The 20,191-nt window shown below is 47.4% G+C and overlaps 1 protein-coding gene across 6 annotated transcripts in view; it reads left to right on the forward strand.

The window, feature by feature from the left end:
* The window catches only part of ELAVL4 (ELAV like RNA binding protein 4), a gene marked incomplete at its 5' end in the record, with an annotated part of 129,074 nt that extends 109,084 nt beyond the window's left edge, over window positions 1-19,990 (forward strand). For 3 of the 6 annotated variants that reach the window (XM_081144295.1, XM_081144293.1, XM_081144292.1), the window contains 4 exons: window positions 12,748-12,901; window positions 14,554-14,779; window positions 16,237-16,275; window positions 19,273-19,984. In XM_081144295.1, coding sequence (XP_081000421.1) covers window positions 12,748-12,901; window positions 14,554-14,779; window positions 16,237-16,275; window positions 19,273-19,600 — 747 coding nt within the window. In that variant the 3' untranslated portion in view covers window positions 19,601-19,984. Of the gene's footprint in view, window positions 1-12,747; window positions 12,902-14,553; window positions 14,780-16,236; window positions 16,276-19,272 lie in introns of all 6 variants that reach the window. The other 3 variants (XM_081144296.1, XM_081144294.1, XM_081144297.1) reach the window with 2 other exon arrangements.
* Between the last annotated feature and the right edge of the window lie 201 nt (window positions 19,991-20,191).

The raw sequence follows: 20,191 nt of genomic DNA on the forward strand, positions 1-20,191 counted from the left end.
TAAATGTAACGCACAACATAGGTGCAGGCAAACCAAGAATTGGTTCTTAAGCTTTGAAGGTTAATGAATAGCAGCTAGAGTCAGAGATACTTCTGGAAAGCAGTGAGTGGGTAGTGGAGGCTGAAGTAAGCTGTAGAGCAGTAAAAAGGGCAGCTTTTCTTCAGCTATTGCTGATTGCTTAAGCCGCGGTTGTTGCCAGATCTTCCAATTGTTCAATAGAAACTGAAATCTAGACTTTTTTTAATGCCAAGCCTCCAATTTCTAAAGGTTGGATACCAAATCAAAACAGTTTAAAGCATTCTGTAGGTGGGCCAAACATAACTTAATAGTTGACCTGTGGACAAGCAGTTGGCAGCCTCTGAACTCAAATTTAAAAACACACTGTTTTGCTGATTGGAAGTGAAAGACTCATTACTGGGCTGCTAGTAGAAGGTCCCCATGAAGGATGGTTCCCTGTTAACAAATATTCACTTCCTCTTTGTTAAGGGGTATGTAGTGTGACCATGTGAATACTGAGGACGTGTGGAGGGCAAGGTCAGGCCACTGTCCTCAAAGAGAATGCAGTGTAGACGTAGACACAGCGTCAAAGCAGAGAAAGAGTGTGATTCCTAATCAGCCGCAGTGACTAGTGTGGGTGACTGCAGGTAACTTGCCTATATGGAAAAAACAAGTACCTTCTTTGGAAGTATGGGTTACAGAGATCTCCTCAGAACTGTCTAGTACACGTTTGCATACATGGGACTGCAGGGGAATTGTTCTCTGGATTATAACCTCTTTAGTGGAAGACAGTGGCTAGGTTCCCACCCATCACCTTGGAGATCAGGCTCAGAGAGATGGAGTGACTTGTCCAAAGCCACGTAAATGGCCAGCTGTCAAGCTGAGTTAGCATCCAAAGGTTCTGTAAAGACTTCTGTCAGAAGAGGAGCTGCTTAGTGTGTGACTATGAGCTTGAAAGGAAATAATAGTAATAGTAATGCTATATTATGTTGAGTATTTACTCTGTGTCTAACACTGTTCTTGCACCTTCACGCGCTCGATGGCATTTAATCCTTGAAACATCCCTAGGACTAGGTGCTTTATACAGACCAGCTCTCTTAAAATAGCCCTGTAAGGAGGTGCTATCTATACAAATGAGAAAACTGAGGCCCAAAAAGGTTAAGAGACTTACTCAGGTTCACACAGTTGGTAGTGAGATTTGGGGTAACAACAAAAATATTTTCAAAGGAGCTTTGGCAGTAGATCGTATGTGTTGGGATGTTACATTGCCTGTGTGTTCAGAGTCACATGTGTTCTGTGGGTGTGTGGCTGTGTATTTGGCTCTGCACATATGTGGGTTATACTCCCTGGCATGGGAAGGAGATATAAAAAGCAAACAAATGGATTGCGTGTCTCCTCCTGGTTCTTCAGTAAACAGACTTGTGGTTCGGGGCTTCTGCCATCAGCCTGAGCCCTGACCTGCCTTCAGCTCATTTCCAGGCAGTGCTCCAGCGATCCTCCCATCACTGTATCAGACAGGCATGTCTGACCCACCAGAGCAGCCTGGCTCCTCATTGGAGAATCTGAGTCTTTTCTGAACATTTCAACCCTCAGCCCAGTGGAGATGATTTGCCCCACTTAGGGCTTTGGGGATGCTGTTTGTTTAGGTTTTTTCCCGCTTGGCTCCAACATAGATCCCTTTAGACTCTGGAAAGCAATGGGTAAAATGGCGGTGGAGTCTAGAAAATTATTTCCAGTACTCCTCAACCCCACACCTGTGCTGTCTCAGTCCCGACCCTCTCCATAGGCTCCAAAAGAGCAGCTTCTGGATTTGCACTGTAAATCCAGCCTCTTAATAAAAAGCACACCATTGAATCCAGTTGCAGTGGTCCAGGTCTCACATTAATTAGGAACAAAGAAAATCAGATGATTCTGTAGTACTTCGAAAATGGGATATGTTTATCCAAAGTGTGGATACATGTTCAAATGACGCTGAGACCCTTCAGTAAAAAGTGATTCAAAATGGGATTCGAGGGTTTGGAATTGCTCCCACTAAAACGTTCACAGCAATAGGACCCCTGCTTGGATTTTAACCTAAGTTTGAGGAGCAGGATTAGAGAAGTATTTGCTGCTCTGCCTCTGGAAGCTCTGTCTCATACGGGACACAGACATGAAAGGACCAACTCTAATGCAATGAGATGGGCAGTCATGTGGCTACAGGGGTTCCCATTTGATTTGAGGGGGTGCGGGGAACTAGGGAGCTGTACAAGGTTTGAACAAGAGAGGGAGCTGGTGAAAGTAAAGTTCGAAGAAGGTTTGCTTGGGTGGTTTGATGAATGAAGCCAGCAACTTGCAGGCTGCTGTGATAGGTTCTTGTCAGCATTAGACATTGGTTTTCATCAGCTCTGTTGGGAGCTTTTTAACTCATTTTTAAAAGTAAGAAATGCTTGTTGATGAATTATTTGGAAAATGTATTATCATATAATAAAGGCAGTATCAGCCATTCCCAACTCAATGCTGTTACCGTCTTTACATATCTCCTTCCTCTTTTCATTGAGTTACGTGTTTGCAAATGGTTTTGTGTCTTATCTTTTTCTAATAACTACATTAAGCTCTTACTCAAATTATAAAATTATGACTTTAAATAAAACATTCCCAGAGCACAGCTCTTGTGCAAACTGGAGGTGTGAGTGATTTCAGGACCAGGTTAGGGAGGAGGGGACAAAAGGGCTGTCTGCCACTCGGTGAACCCAGGTTGGCACTCAGGCAGGAAGCGGTGCGAGAGTGAGAAGAAGCTTTATCGTGAGGCCCAGTTCCAGAGGGAGCAGGACTAGAAGGGGAAGGAGTGTGAGTGAAGGCTTTTCAGAAGGAAAAATCTCCCTTCTCTGGGAAGGAGAGGGAGAGAGAGCTTTTCATGCAGCCTCTCTGGGCTGTGATGCTTGCTGCTTGGCCATTTCTCCATTTTCACTTTATTCTCCTAACAGCACTAACGGTGCCTCCAGGGGAATCTATGCACACTGGAGTTTTACAGGTTCCAGTTTGCCCCTCCCGCCTCTTTCTCTCGCCAGGGGTCATCAGGGATCCGTGCCTCCCTCCCTCCCCCAGCATCCACCTGCCTTGCTAAAGGCCTCCATTCCGCTGAGGCATCTCTTCTTTGCACTTGGCATAAGCAATTATTTCTCCTATCACTACTCTTAATGCTTCCGGGGAGTTAGCAGATCATTTTTTGCTGACGGATATCACCCCACCCAGGAATAATAGACTGCCTCCTTCAGTCCTGTTAATAATAAAAAGGCTTTTTCTCCCCCTCCTCCCCCATCGCAGTTAAAGTCAGAGCTAGTGCAGGAGCGCTTCCCCGCCAAGGTCAGGGAGGGCGGCTGGATCACTGAATCCCCAAGGAGCCAAGGAGGGCACGTGGCAATGCCAATGGAAACTAGAGCCCGTTTAGCCAGTTGTACCAGGCTGCTCTCTCCCGTGAGAGATTCTGTTTGGCTGCTGTGCTTCCAGGTGCCCTGTTAACTTCCTTTTAGTGAATAATTTCAGATACAAGGAGAGGAGCTTGGGAGATAGTTTCCCTGCTATCTCTGCCCAGTGAGGTTGATGTGATCCAGTATCTTAGAGGTCACCCACAGTGTCCTGTGTCTGAATAACAGAAGAAATTGGGCAGGTCCAGGTTGGGAGGACATGCAGGTTTTCAGAAGTGTGTGGAATGGGGCTTGGGGCTTTGTCAGCCTACAAGCGTAAAAGCAGTCAACGGTGTGATGGGAACTGCTTAGAAAAGAAACTCAGCACACCCGGCTCTGTTATGAGAACCGCAGACTCCAGATCACAGGAAACAGCGGGCCTTTCTCAGCCACTTGGCCAGTGCATCCCTGCTGCCCTGTGTCCCATTCTCAGCTTCACAGTTGTATTTATTTATTTATTTTTTAAATATATTTTATTGATTTCAGAGAAAGGAAGGGAGAGGGAGAGATACAAACATCAATGATGAGAGAGTCATTGATCAGCTGCCTCCTGCACGCCCCTGCCTGGGGATTGAGCCCACAACCCGGGCATGTGCCCTGACTGGGAATCGAACCGCGATCTCCTGGATCCTAGGTCGATGCTCAACCGCTGAGCCATGCCTGGCCAGGCTTCATGGTTTTAAAAGACCTGACACCCTAAGGGTTGTCCAGAGGCAAATGACAAAGATAGCAAAGAGGGTGCTCCACTCACGTATTCACCCTGCAATGGTTGCTTTTCCATTCGCTGGGGGGAAACAGTCTGAGTGACTCTAAAGCTCAATCCTGTATTTCAAGAATCTGTGAGGAAAATGGATGAGCTACGATGGTAGAACATTCACTTCGAGTGCTCGTAAGTGCCCAGATGTCATTCAAATGGAGTCATTGGGGACGGTGTAGAAAGGATCCCATACCAGACTGGAGTCCAACTAAATGACCCTAAAGGTCCCTTCCAGGTCTGAGATGCTATAACTTTATGTTGTTTCTGGGCCTCGACTGTTCTGTCCAGTAGAGTAGCCAGCCACTAGCCACATACAGCTATTACTTGAATTTAAATTAATTAAGATTAAATAAAACGCAAAGTTCAATTCCTCAGTCACATTAAGTGCACTTGAATTACTCCGTAGCTACAGGTAGCCAGTGGCTACCATACTCAACAGCATAGATCTAGAACATTTTCATGATTCCAGAATGTTCTATTGGGCAATGCTGACCTAAAACCTCAATGACCCTGGGAAATAATCATTTCTCCATGGTTATCACGCATCCCCTGGGCAAATCTGCCAGCCTATCAAAGGTCATAGAGCTTTCCCCTCTTTTTTCCCCCCTTATTGTTCAGTCGAAAGAAAGAGCTCTGAGTTGAGATGGAGAGTCAAGTCCTAGCTCTGTCAAAAACTACTAGGATGACCTTGGGAACTTACTTCTCCAGACTTCCTCATCTGCAAAATGGTTCCTTCCAGCTCGAACAATCTAACTAATCGAATATTATAGCGTAATCTTTCCAGCTTGGTAAAATTCCAGGGCAACAGAGTGTGTGCCAAGTACACAGCTTTTATTTCTCTGTCCGTGTTAACCCGCCATAGCAGAAAGATCCCCAAACTGGAGTCATATCCAGCTTTGTCTTCCTTTGGCTTTGTGACCTTGGATAAGTACTTGACCTCACTGAGCCAGAGTTTGTTATCTGGAAAACAGAACTAATAATATCTCACTTGTAGGTATTCATAGCATACAGTGGGTGCTCAAGTAATGCTCCCCAGAATGAAGAGGAATAGGGTGAGTTCTAAGGTGAAAAGTACCTGAGGAGAAGGGAAGACTTTTTTCCATCTACATGTTGCAAAGATGCATAAAGAATGAGTCCGAGTCTTGTTAAGTCTCAGGCAACATTTATAAAAGGTTTTGTGTAGTGGAAAGTATTATGGAGCTTCCAGGTGGCCACAGCAGCCTTATCAGGCTTTCAGAAAGCAAGAGGCAGGCCTTGCTGTTTAGTGAGGACAGTGACCGAGTGTCTGAAGCCCTGAGTCTGAGACCAGCTTATCCATTAACCGGGCCATTAAATCATCAGCACATCTCTCCCCTCTAGGGACCACCAGACACCGAGATTCTCGTACTTAGCCCCCTTGATAATTTGATGGACTTCTAAAAAGAAGTTGTAAAGCACACGAATCTGCCACCACACCATTATTTTTAAAAGACATTTATCTGGCCTACTGTGTGCCAGAAACCCTCATGATATCCTTGGATACTCTTCAACTCCATGATTCCCTCTAGCTTCTTCTCCACAACAGAGTCAGCAGCTCCCGGGAGCTAAAATTCATTGCATACAGTATATTACACATTTCCATTTCAATTCCGAGAGCATTTATTCCACTCCTGCCCCATGTAAGGTTTTGCAGCTAGATGCCACAGGAGGTCTGCACAAACCTCCAGAATGCTCAGACTATTAGCACAGATACAGTATTGGCACAGATGGCTGTGATGAGAGGCAGGGGGTGATAGCTGCTGCCATTGAAACATGTACCATCTGTGGAGTCCAAGGAGAGAGCAGTCATTTGTGCCTGGGCCTCACGGAGGAGGCAGCATTCAGGCCAGGCCTGGGAGGATGGACAGGAGTCCCTTTTGTCATGATATGATGAACAAACAGCAAGAACAAAGCATGGAAGTAGAAATTTTAGTGCACATTCACTTCTTTTGTTTGAATTGAGGCGGAGAGATTAGCAGGAGTGGAGAGGTTGGGCTGGATCCTGGAGGGCCTTGAATGCTCAGGTAAAGGATTTGAACTTGCTTCACAAGGTGATGGAGAACCATTCAGAGTGTTTGAGCAGGGAGAAGTGGCGCATTCAGAACTCCCTCAGAAATGTTAGCATCAGGCTTTGCCCCTGATAACAATATCATGTGTCAGGTGGTGAGTGGGGAAGTATGAGGACTGGGGCCACACGAGCTGACACCTGTCCTTCCTATGGGCAGGGATAAGCCGATCCTCACAGTCAAGGCTGTGGTTTCCAGGAGCCAGCTGGCTTCTTTCTTCTCTCCCAGCTCTTGGAGGTAGGGTTGGAGGTCCTTGGGAGTTGCTCCTAGAAGGCCCTGGCAGTACCAGAGTCTGTTCTCTGCTGCTGTTCTCCCGTCTCTTTGAAGTGACTGTCCCCCAGGGAATCTGTATGCCATGGGGAGTTTGTGCTTGCTCAGAGAGTAGGGTGTTACAACAGATTGGGGGAAATCTGCAGCCTGATATTCTGGAATGATCGGTCTTTGTGTGTGTCTCCTCTGCTAGACTAATAATAGTCCTATGTGTCAGGAACTATTGAATTCATCTCTACACCCCCAGTGTCTAGCATAAGGCCTGATTACATAGCAGTCGTACCAAAGCCACTATTTATTGAGCATTTACTGTGTGCCAGGCATTGTGCCCAGGAATCTTATGTGCATTAGTTTGTTTAACCCTCAAACATCTCTGTTAGAAAGCTTTCTAAACTATGTTATTCAAGTAATGCTGCTCAGAAAGGTTAAGTTACTTACCCCAAGGTCTCACAGCCAGTAAGTGGTCAGGATTTAAACCCACATCTCTTCAACCCCAAAGTCCTTTCTCTTAACAAGGTTGCTCTGTCTCCCTTCCATTCCAGAATAGATGGTCAATTTCAGTTAAGGTAAGATAAATGAGAACTTCCTTGAAGTGACCTGTCTCAAAATATAGTTGCCTGATACTCTAACCAGTACCTATCTGTGAGACCCACAAGAAAATGGGTGATGAAGACCAGAAGGATGCTCCTAGTGTGTGGAGCTAGAATAGAAATAGGAAAGGGGTAGAAGCTATGGAGGAGACAGTTTAGAACTCAGTAGAAGAAAGAATTTTCCAATAACCAGTGATGGTGTAGGATGCCTTATGAGGTAGTGAGCTTCCTGTCCCTGGAAATGTGTAAGGTGGGTGGCCAGCTGTTTGGATCCTGCCTACTTATAGCATCAAGTTTCTGTGAAGCAGGTTTCAAGGATGGTGCTTTCTGTTGGGCTCACCAATGTCACCTGTAACCTTTTTTCCCACTGACCATGAACCACGGGTGTAGAATGCTAAGCTCATGAAAACACCCAGTTAGTGAGAGAAGTCCTTTTTGTAATTTGAAGGGCCCAACAAATGATGCCTCCAAGTTCTAAACCCATTGAGAGACGAAACAAAAGAATAAAGCATATGGAATCCCGAGGTCACTTTATTACTGATTAATGCCCAGATGGGTTCCATGTATACAATGGGCTTCCTAACACAGGACCCCACACTTGGACAGATTGACATACCCTGTCCTGGGTGCTCTGGTCCCCACAGGCCTCCCCATAAGAAAGCAGAGCCTGCTCCCGTTAGAACTTGAGACCCTGGAACAGAAAGTGCGTCCAGCTGGCATCTGACTCCCAGAGGGAGGAAGCAGGCCGCGTGTGCGGCGCCCCTGCCCGTTTCCTTCACTGAAGCCTCGGTAGAGCAGGCGCTCCGCTGCCCCTGGCTAGACTGTTTCTCCCAGGGGCTCCCTCCACGGTGACGGGAACACGGGGCGTGTAAAATGTGTATCTCCCATCAGTGTCCCCCAACAGGAACAGCCCTCTGTTCACACTCATCTCTTTGCTTACTTCCCTCGCCAAACTATGGGCTCCTTGAAGCAGAGCCCTCCCAGGCCCCAGCACAGGGCCCGACACTCAGGGAGTGTCGAGGGAGGGGTGGAATGAATGAGCTTTCACCTTCCAGTGCCAGCGTTTGCCAGGGCAGAGAAGGATGCCTTTTCCTCTCATCTCATCTTTCTCATAACACCCAAGATCATGCCTTTATCATGTCTTCTAACTCCTCTCCCTCTTCTGTACCATGACGGGTCAGACAAGGGGCAGGCGTTGCCAGGTGACTCGGGAAATGCTTTCCCCAGGCCAAGCCCTGGCTGTGCAGGTGGAGGCACCTGGGAGCGTTGTGTGGGACGGGGCAGCCCCCGGCCCTGGTCCGGCTGCCCTGCCTGTGAGGAGTGACAGTGCCTGCCTTACCACCTTCGTGAGAATCGCTGAGAGCAGCCTTGCGAGGTCATTTTGGAAAATGGAAAGTACTTTGTGGATGGGAAACAGTGGAATCTGTAGGAATGTGCTCGAGCTGATTCATGGCAGTCATGTGGTAAAAGACAATCCAGACCCACCAGGATGACCGAGGACAGTGCTTCTATAGGAACTCACTGGCAGTGTTCCAAATGTTTTGCTTGTGTGGCAAAATTGAAAAGTATGTCCTGTGAGGGCTAGAGTCCAATGCTGGCCCACAAAAGCCCTTATGACTCATTAGTAATCATATTTACTAAGTACCTACTAACTCCTAGGTATGTGCTAGACACATTCAACCAATTATCTCAGCGCTTTACAATAACCCATCAAAGAATTGTCTTCCCTTCTACCAATAAAGAAACGAAGACTAATCGACATGTAATTACTTGCCCAAGGTCAATTACCTGCCCACAGTAAGGGCACATAGCTTCATGCTATACTGTCACTCTTAGAGGGGTAGTGTTGCTGAGAGCCTGCAGGGATGGAGAGAGAAGGGAAATTTGGAAGGACTGCAGATCTTCCCTCAAGATCATTTGTAAAGTTAGCCATTCACCGTCACCTCCCTTTGGGCCACCCTTCCCCAGAGAGAAGAGTAGCCTCCCTCCTTCCTGCTTTTTCTGAGCTGCAGAGCAAGATCAGAGCTGGCCTAGAAATGCCAGTCTTGTCTTCAGAGATTCTGGATGAATGAAGCAAGCTGGACCCACCCTGGTCTAGGCACAGGGTTCTCCAGGACGCTGCCTCCAGCATTGGAAGCCCCAGGCTCTAGGTCAACAATGCCTGACTCTGCAGGAGCTGAAAACTGAGATTTTTAGAAATGTTTCACCCTAACAAAGGGCCTGCACTTGTAGTCACTCAGTGAGGACCTAATGAATGTATGAGGAGACTTGCAAAGTTTAGATACTGGAAGGAGTGTTTTGGATATTGAATGTGGGAAGATCCTTTTTTTTTTTTTTTTTTCTGTCATTTCTGCCCACTCCCACTTCAGCGTGTTTCCTGGACAGGCGACTAAGAGAACAGTAGACTTCAGGTTCCAAATAGAGGAGAAAAGCTAAGCAGCGGGAATTGGCTTGGCAGAGAATAGCCAGGGTGCTGCTCACCTTTGGGACGTGTCGCTGCTCCGTGGCTGGGGCTTGTCTCTGGGGATTGGTAGCAGTAATTCTCCCTGGCTGAGGATCCCCCTCTGTCAGAATCATCTTTTGAGGAAATGGTTCTGGTTGTGTCATTGGCTTCCCAGTGCCAGCTCCTTTTCCCAGCAGGTCCATCCTAGCCCGCTCCCCTCTATACTCCGGTTCTGGCTCCCAGAACTAATGGGAATCAAGGTCATTACTATCCATTGAGCATTTACTGGGTGCCAGGCACTCACTACATCAAGCCCTTGACCTTCATCTTCTTGTTGGTCCTCACAATAAAGGAGAGACATCAGCAGGCCACCGTTCTCTGACCCCACCACACTGTCACATCACCTGTCTCTCCTTCAGTCTCTCCTCAGCTCTGTCTCCTTCCTGGCCCTTTCAACCCTTAATTAGAGGGAATTTAGTCTCTCCCTTCTCTGTGTTCCAGTTGCACCTATACATAGCCCTGGAATAGCACACATCTGTGGCACTGTGGTAATTGGTCCATATGTGTACTATCCCATTCTTCCATTTAACTCCTTTATTGAGTACCTTCTGAGTGTTGCCTGTTGCACCCATTGCACTTGGAGGCCCTTTAGGGGAAGAGACCGTGCCTTGCTCTTGCGTGTTATATATCCTTAGCAGGCAGCACTGTGCCTGGCTCATAGCTGACCCTCAGGAAATGTGTGCTGGGGCGGCCTCTAAATGATGTCTAGCCCTACAATACTCTTTCAGTCATTCCAACGCCGGACACTGGAGAATGGGAAATCTATCCCTTAGCTCTTAGCTTAATGGGGAAACATAGCTGTGATTCTGGATGCTTAACTCTCAGTGGTTTCCCCTTAATTCTCAGGAATCCAAGCTTCAATTAACCCCAAAGAGCCATTCATGCCAGCATCATTCATTATGAGCTGTGGGTGTTCATTCACTCTTTCAGTGGGTGTTGAGTGGCCTGTGGGTACCAGTCTCTGTGCTGGGAGCGAGAGCCACAGAGATGAGTAAGACACACATGACCTGAAGATCTGCAGACTAGGTGGACAGATGGCGAACCAGCGTCAGAGCAGGTTATATCCCGTGGGTGCAGCTCCTTGAGAGCCCTGCTGGGTGAGGGCCTCTTAGGAGGAGGTGACATCAGGGGAAGCTATTTAGAGAAGGTGGCATTTGAGCTGAGCCTGAAAGAAGAGGAAGATTTGGACCTGAGGAAGCAGGTGGTAAATTTTCTCCCATGAGCAAACACAAAGAGGTGGGAAGGTATGTTTTAGGGGAACACAAAGGTCATTCAGATAATTAATGTGTCAGTAATTGGCAGGGGTAAGACAAGAGTGACCTTCATTACCATGGATGTATCACTATGTTTTTCTTTCTTTCTCCCTACTGCTCCCTCCTCATGCCTAAAAAATAGTTTTGGAAGGTTATAACCAGAAAGACTTTGTCCCTTAACGGACAGGGTGGGAGAGCCTTGTGTGGAGGGGCACCCTGTCCAGGCAGTCTCATGGGTTCTTGGTTCTTCACCCCCTACCCCCAGAAATGCACACACAGGGACCCTCCATGTAAAGGCCCTTTGCCTCGCACCCATGGCCCAGGAAGGAACCTGGAGAGGCCGCCATGAGCTTCCAGAAGATGTAGACATTGCGGCAAGCTGCCTTGCTCCATCAGCCTGGGGAGGCCAGTGAGACAAATTGTCACTCACGTCATGTGTCTGTTGAGTCAACATCTATTTGTAGGTGTGGAACCCATAGAGAACCTGGCATCTCTGTCATGGAAAGAGTACCACGGTGAGGGGTCTGCTCACCCCTCATTCCTCCTTGCTAGACCCCATCTCAGACACAAGGTCTGCTCCCCTGCTGGAGATTTAGTGCCAGAGGTCCAGTTTAACATGTACCATTCCTTTTGCATACAAGCTTTTGTGTGTGCACAGTGTGCACACACATGCACACACACTCACCCCTATAGTCTTAGCAGGTTACAGGTGAAATAAAACTCCCGACCGAAAACTGCTAAGGCAAATAGGTCTCTTCCTGCCCGACACTGTCAGATGTGCTCTCAAATGACTGTTTTCATCGCCTATTCTGAGCCATAACCGCCCCAGAAATAGCTTTAGCAGGAAAGTGCTTTTGTTAGACTAGCTGTAAATTATATTTCAAACGTCTGATGTTGTTTTCTTAAGAAATAAATAAATAAGTAAATGAAAGTCTAAAATTAATGACTGCTGGGGTTTGCTTTGCTCGTGTGTGCTGCTACAGACTTGGCTTCTTGCAGATGGAATTTCAGATCTGTTTACACTTCTGTGTTAGCTTTTGGGGGGTGGGGAAAGCAGCGGAGATCTGGGAGGGCAAATTTCCAAAGCCAAACTTATAAGCATGGGTGAGGCTCCCGCCCCCTCCCGCGGCCCTCTCCCTCCCCCCTCGCCACCATGCCCTCACTTTGTTTATTGTGGTTTTATCTGCTCCGCCTCCAAGTTCGAAGGCAACTGGTTCTTGCAGATGTTCCGAGGAGGTCACATATCCAGTTTCACAAGCAGATGTTCATTCAGCCCCATTTCACCAGCGCTTTGTCATTCAGCAAGGGCAGACCTTGTGGGAGCAGATCGGAGCAACACAAAGGATGGAACATAAAAAGTCTCGCCAAGAACCTGATCGCTTTTATGTGCTCCAGAAGAAGGGGCTGGGGGCGGGGAGGGTGAAAGGAGAGAAATCCGCAGAGCAGAGTTTTATGGTTTTGGGGTTTTTTTGGTTTATTCAAAGATGATTATGTGTTGGATACAGTAAATCATCTGTACACCCACACCCAGGAGGTAAATCTTCAGAACTCCAAGCGTGGGCAGTTCTGCATTTAAGAGCTGCCATACAGTAGCTATTTTGTTCTGCACTTAGGGACCCTTATCTGTGCATTTGTTTTAAGTTATCGTCGACCCTCCCTTTGCCCCTCTATGGCTGTTCTCCTGGTTCCCATCACTATTACAAGAGGAGCTGAAACTCCGAGCTCCTGAGTTGTTTAAACTGACGCCGTGAGTGAGGCTGATAGACGGGGCACTCGTCCTGGTTGTTGACTCAGTCTCCCCTCTGAGGGTGTTGCCTATAATGGATTTAGCTCCTCTTGCCTTTTCCTAGGTCTCCTATGCCCGCCCGAGCTCTGCCTCAATCAGGGACGCTAATCTCTACGTTAGCGGCCTCCCCAAAACCATGACCCAGAAGGAACTGGAGCAGCTTTTCTCGCAATACGGCCGCATCATCACCTCACGAATCCTGGTTGATCAAGTCACAGGTTAAGTGTTTCTTTGTCCTTTCTTTCCTCGTGTCTCAGTGTCACCGGCCAGTGCCCTGTGACCCATGGGAGCAGAGGGGTAATGGTAACTGAGGGTAGAGGATATGGGTCATGAGCAGACAGAGCTTTGACGTAGGAGAAAGACTTCTTCTCGGTCAACTGCCCGCCTTTAAAGTGGGCCATCTCGGGAGGCAGGGGACCCCCACCGTGGGAACTGCTCCAGCAGCAGCTGATCCCCTTGGCAGGGCTGTGACGATGACACAGGCATCAGGTTGAGAGTGGGACTATATGACCCTCAATGTCTCTCCAACCCTCAGCCAGCTTCCATCACATTTGTGTGTGAAAAGAGCCTGTATGTATAGCTCTAGCCCCAATGGTAGTGTTATAGAGCTAGAGGGAACTTCACACGCCCCATTTTACACGTGAGGAAATGGAGGTCCAAAGTGGGGGATCTTACTTCAGTCCAGCCAGTTAGCAGCAGTGTAGAGATATGAACCCAGGATCCAGTACTGAGGTATCTTTGTCCACACTAAAGAAAGGCAACCACCACCTCTCAAGGAGCCCCAGGTTGCATTTTTAATGACAAAATGTTTTCACCTACTCCCAGCTTGATCCCAGTTTAAAGCACCCCCTGGGAACAGTTCAGCACATGCTTATTTAATTCATGCACCCAACCCTCACTGAAGGTGCTGTGCCACAGACACTGTGCAGAGGGCCACGGGGTCCGGGGGTGAAGGAGACACTGGGGTCCAGGGATGGAGGAGGTGCAGTTCTTGCAGGACTCCCGCGTGATGAATGCCTGCTAGAGGCTGCCCCATACGCGGTGGGAGCGCAGGAGAAGGCGCGCTATGCCCCGTGGAAGTTGTTGGGAAGGCTCCACTGAGGATGTGAAGTTTGAGCAGGGATTTAGAGGATGACTTGTAGTTATCTGGGAGGCAGATAGGATGCATCCAGTAGTGTAGGCGAGTAGGGCACAGTTCAAGGCAAGAGTCAAGGAAGAACCCAGCCTGTCCTAGGAACATCTGGCAGCTCAGCACCACTGGCATGAGGCTCAACAGGGGATTTGGGGCAAGGTCATCAGGGCTATAAATGCCACTCCAAGAAGTCTGAACTTCATCTGTTTGCAACATGGAGCCATGGAGGGGTTTGCGGGGGTGTATTTGTTTGTTATTTTATGTTTGGCGTGGGAGGCCGTGAGAAACAGGCACCATGCACAAGGTAAAAAATTGAAAAGGTACAAAAAGGGTACAGAAGACAATTTTAAAGGGTGCGATGTGGTCAGAGTTTGCTCTCTTCTAACAGGTTATGTAGTGGTTCGGTGTGGGGGGTGGGCACCCGGACAGTGGACGATCCGTTACAGCAACTCAAGGGAGATGAGGACCGGGCAGGGCGGTGGTGGAGGGTGGAAGTGACAAATGTGAGAAAGGCCTGTGTTCTGCAGGTGGAAGTCACCTGCCCAGAGCCATGAAGGCAGAAGTGCAGGCAGGTGCATTTTGATGGGTGAGAGATATTCAGGGAGCCAGGCTCAGGCCTGGCCCCGCCAGTGGGCTGACTCCCCACAGAACGCCCCTGGGGCCCAGCCCATCTCTTCCCGGAGATGTTTACCAGTTTGGCTCGCTCACTCTTCATGAAGGTTCTTTCTCTTTCCCCAGGAGTGTCCAGAGGGGTGGGATTCATCCGCTTCGATAAAAGGATCGAGGCAGAGGAAGCCATCAAAGGGCTGAATGGCCAGAAGCCCAGCGGTGCTACAGAACCGATTACTGTGAAGTTTGCCAACAACCCCAGCCAGAAGTCCAGCCAGGCCCTGCTCTCCCAGCTCTACCAGTCCCCCAACCGGCGCTACCCCGGCCCACTTCACCACCAGGCCCAGAGGTTCAGGTAGGCATGCCCGCCTGCCCACTCGCCTTGCCACCTGGGTACAGGGCCGGGTGAGGGCCTGGGAAGCCCATGGACCTGAAGGATGGGGCAAGGGTAAGAACCTCCGCCCCCTGGAATCACTGTGCAAAACTCCCCTCCCCCCAGCCTTGGTTTTCACTCCCATGAAATGAGACAATTGGAGCAGAGGATCTTCCAAGCCCCTTTTCGACTTACCACCATGACTGTGGTTAAACCTCAGATTCCTTGGTTGGAAAAAAAATTTCTGCATTTAACCAAATAAGAAGGTTCCATTTCGACAAGAGTTAATCACAGGTGTGACCAGATTCAGCAGCTTAGACTTAAGGCTAAGGCAGTGGCCTTAATACAGTCAAAGAAAAGAGTAGGTCTGGAGGCAGATCCTTGCCAGAGAGAGTGGGTGGCCTGCCCTCCTGCAGGTAACTGATGGGTTAGGTGCGCAGGGGTGCTCTCTTTTGTATTAACTTTGCTCTGACTGTTAAGTCAGCAGTCTCTGGGAAAACACGGAGGGAGGTTTTGTCCAAACCTCATTAGTGTTTCCTTCAGGTACCCACCCATGTCCCAACTTCCCTTTAATGAAACGGTCCTTCTCCTTTTCAAACGTCACATGGGAAGAGAGTCAGCCCTTCCATCTGGCCACAATAAGAAGAAAAACCAGCCTCCGTGGTATCCTCCCATGCCCTTGAGTTTGAAATGGTTAATGATTTCATGAAGAGTCCAAGTCATCTAATTTTTATTTTGTGCGAGAGGGCATGCAGTATTTATGTAAAACGCTTTCCAGCAGGCTTCTGATGGTGGAAACTATGGTTACTACTGCCCCATGGTGTGAATAGCTTGTCCCCAAAAGGTACTGAGCTCGAAGGAGATTATAACATAATAGCAGTTTACTGGGGGATGCTTTCAGGTTGTAAATAGTAAGCTAATTTTTAAAGATCTTAACCCCCCAAACTACCCCTGCCCCCCCCAAAATGCGTGTAATGAGAAGATTTAGTTAATGTAGCTAGACTAAGAGAAAAGATCCGTCCTGATATGCATTGTGCGTGTGCATGTATTGTTCATATGAAACAGAACTTCATTCACAAGTCTAATTATAATAAAATGTGAACAACTTAAGAAGCCGCCTCTTTTTAACAATTTCACACACAATATAAAATAAAATACACACAAATGTTCTGAGAGGTGGGGGGAGTGGGATTAATTCAGACCTTGAAAGAAAGGGAGATTCATTAGACACTTGCTTTAAACTCTAGCATTGACCTGAACATGAATTACTTGTAATAGGAGGCAGGAAAGGGGGGAGCTACTGGTGGACAGACTCCTCAGCACTGGGGCAAGTTGCTGAGCTTTTCTTCTTTGAAAATGGAGCATTCTTATTAATAGTTCCATTGAGCGATCTTGCCATCTGTGAGGCATTAACCCAGAGACCCTCCTTCTCTTTGCAGGCTGGACAATTTGCTTAATATGGCCTATGGCGTAAAGAGGTAATTAAAACTCCACAGATTGCCAGATGTCCGTGTTGGCACAGACCGGGGCTAGAATTTTTTTTTTAATTCACTAACTTTACTTTTTTTTTTTTTTAAATTCTTCCTTTTTCTTCCACCAGCATGTCAAATTCTTAATTTTAATTTCAGACTTCAGTTGGTTTTGTTTCTTTTAGGGCACACAAATTGTGTTTGTGTGTTTCACGTTTTCTTTTATTTGCAGGTGGGCTTCTCCTCTGGTTCAGGTGCCACAGCTACCAAGCCCTCGATAGTCTGGTCCTCTGAGCGCCTTCCCTAAGGGGAAAGGCTCCAAGTCTGCCAGCTGATTTTGCAAACTTGCAGAGCAACTGTTTTGCATTAGCAATGCCAAGATTCAGTTAAGAGGGCAAATTCCAGCAAATCAAAATTAGAACATTTTGCTAATCATGGTTGACAATCTTATGATTGTCAGTGGAAAAATTAGATTTTGGCCTACCAGCCCCTGGCCAAAGCATGAATAAATGCGTGGATGACCTTCTGCCTCCCGCCCCCGCCCCGCCCCCGCCCTCACTGTGCATTTCAGGGCACAGCCTGAGAATGAAGTGTATCTGTGCGCACCTCAGCCAGGGTTTTGTGTGTTTTTTTGTTACAGGTTTTAACAGTTGTAAATCCTCCCATGATTATATGTGTGTGTGTGTGTTTTAAATTTGCTGTTTTCACTGAAAGCTTGTTTGTAAGGTCAGGCAGGGGCTGAAATAGAGTCAGAGCTTCGGGGCTCTCTGAATGCAGTCACACGGGCGCTCCAGATCTAGCCTGAAGGCAGAATCTCGAGGAGCGGAGTGCGTTAGGTCACCGTGTCCATGAGATTCCCAAATGTGCTCTTGATAAGCTCCACTGAGCTACTAGGGACCCAGCAGCTTCATCAGCCTGCTCGGTAGAGCTGCACAGTGCAGTTCCCCTCCCTGCAGTCAAGGGAAGGAGATGTGGTCTTTAATAGCCCGCATCACACCCCTGTACCAGGCAGTTCTTTCACCACTTGGCCACTCATGGTAAGTACGCCGACCATGGAAACGGCACACAGTGGAGGACATCACCTGACAGCAGACCCCGCTATCAGAGTGCCAGTGTCTCCAGTCTCAGTCCCAGTACCAGGGAGTGACTGATCTCCAGGTGTCTAACACACTGCTTGCCTGTTCCCGCACACTTTACACCTTTCCCAGCTCCACCCCCTACCTCTGCTCCTCTCTAGCAAGTCCTACACCGAGAGAGAGAGGGAGAGAGAGAGAGAGAGAGAGAGAGAGGAGAGAGAGAGAGAGAGAGAGGAGAGAGAGAGAGAGAGAGAGGGAGGGAGGGAGGGAAGGGGAGGGAGGGAAGGGGAGGGAGGGAGGGAGGGAGAGGGAGAGAAAAGCCTACACATAGATGAGGCCAGGAGAGACACAGCAGCAGCATGCGTGGCTGCCGCCTCCACCAGCTCCCCACCCACAGTAAACATCACTAGTTGATAAGAGCAGTCACTCTCTTGTCCTGTTAAACCAGGTTTGGATCTAGAACCCTTCCCACCAAAGTGCTCCAGGGAGCCGTAAGCAGCTAGAGTAGAAACCTCTTTGCTGACCCTGACTGGCCTTACGCACCCTGAGCTGCCCTCTGCCTTTACACTTGAATGAGGGCAATCCATTCGGTTGCAGGGAAAAGACGGAGACAGTCTTCGGAAGTGATGCAAACAGTGATTAGGCATGGCCTTGCCCTTCTAAGAATCTGTACGATGATGTTTTTGGTTTCAACTGTTTGTTTGTTTTTAAGTGAGAGGGGAGATTCACTTAGGAATAATACTAAAAATGGTGTCCATTGAGTTGCTGTGTTTAGAATATCTCCAGCCACCATTTGATGGTCTAAATTCTAAATACAGAACCTTTCTTCCATAGGACTTTCAAATCACCAAGAATACTTGCTTATGTTTCAAATAGTTCTCTGCTTCTCCTACCCCCCACCTTTAAAAAAAAACCAAAAACACACAACACACAGCACAACCAAATGAAAAGCAAGATACTAGCCAGTGTATAGGGTCCAAAGCCCTGTATAAGTTTGGTATGAAACAAAATGTTAACAAATGTCTTCCTGCTGTAGGCACTGGCAACCTAATTGTTTCATCTGATGCATCCATCATGAATCACGCATGGATACATTAAATCAGACAGTGAATAGGATATGAAGGGTTGTTTTTTCTTTTCAAGATCAAGTGAAAACCAAGATTTCGAAGCCAAACACAAAAGTAGTTGTAATAGGGCAGATAACAGTTTTCTGCTTTTTTAAAATGTACAGTGATTCAAGACATAGAAATGCACAAACCACTTGAAATCTCGCTCCTGTGATGCTTAGAAATGAATTCCAGATAATATAGCATCAAGGAGTGATACATCTTTATTATTATAGCTCATTTGCCGGGGGGGGGGGGGGGGGGTGAGGTGGGGGAGGCTCTTTTGAATAAATGCCAAATGAAACATGAGCCACCCATCTGATTAGTAACAATACGTGTCTGCTCATTCCCCGTATCTCCGTCCTCAATAATATCAAGAGCCCTTTGACAACCGTAAGTCAAGGGACTGCAAAGACGGTAGACTTGAGCACTTCCAGAGTCATCCCCTAAAAAATACCTTAAAAAATAAAGTTTCCCAAGCAGCTCACGTCTGTCGTGGGGGGAGAGGAGAAGGGTCAGGATGGGATACCCTATGGGCAGGTTCAGTCCCAGAACTATGATAGGGCCTTGTTCTGCGAGTTCCTTGCGGTTTTTAGCAATTGCCCCAGGCCTCTCTCGGCATATACGCGCCTCCGCCAACCTAGCCGTTCCCATCAGAGCAAATGCTACAGACATTAGTTTTGGCATTTTGGATTTTAAACCCTGAAGACTCTCCTGCAAACACTCACTCAGCCCTCTGCCCCGTGTCTGTGTCTGTGCATCTCTGTGTTATCCTCGGTCAGACTGATGTCTGGACCAGTCCCCCCTTCTGCTTGTCCCCCCAGGTTCTCCCCGATCACCATTGATGGGATGACAAGCCTCGTGGGAATGAACATCCCTGGTCACACAGGAACGGGCTGGTGCATCTTTGTCTACAACCTATCCCCCGATTCCGACGAGAGTGTCCTCTGGCAGCTCTTCGGCCCCTTTGGCGCAGTGAACAACGTCAAGGTCATCCGCGACTTCAACACCAACAAGTGCAAGGGATTCGGCTTTGTCACCATGACCAACTATGACGAGGCCGCCATGGCCATCGCCAGCCTCAACGGGTACCGCCTGGGAGACCGAGTGTTGCAAGTTTCCTTTAAAACCAACAAAGCCCACAAGTCCTGAATTTCCCATCCTTAATTATTAAAATATATATATAAATATATACGAACAAAACACACGTGCGCGCACACACATACACACACACACACACAAGAGAGAGAAACAAACCTTTCAAGGCTTATATTCAACCATGGACTTTATAAGCCAGTGTTGCCTAAGTATTAAAACATTGGATTATCCTGAGGTGTACCAGGAAAGGATTTTATAACGCTTAGAAAAAAAAACACAAAAAAATACAAAAAAATACCTTTGATGCATTGAATGTTCTTTCATAGCTGTCGTTGTTGAATATAATATACATAGATAGCGATGTGCAGGGATTTTTACCCAGCCAGCTAACTTTACTACCTTCCTTGAAGGTGGGTCTTTTTAAGATGACCATTCGCTCATTTGAAGAAGAAAAATAAAAAACAAAAAAAAATAATAAAAATAAAACAATTTTTACAAAGTAATGGGATTCAAAGAAAGAAAAAAAGATTTTTCTTTTTTGTCAAAATGTTGATCCAATCAGATTGGTAAAAAAAAAAAAATACCCACAAAAATTAAAGAGGAATAATAAAAATTGCAAAAATGAAAAAAACTTTTGCAAATTTT

Source organism: Miniopterus schreibersii, assembly GCF_964146895.1.
Source record: "Miniopterus schreibersii genome assembly, chromosome: 8".
NCBI classification, from domain to species: Eukaryota; Metazoa; Chordata; class Mammalia; order Chiroptera; family Miniopteridae; genus Miniopterus; species Miniopterus schreibersii.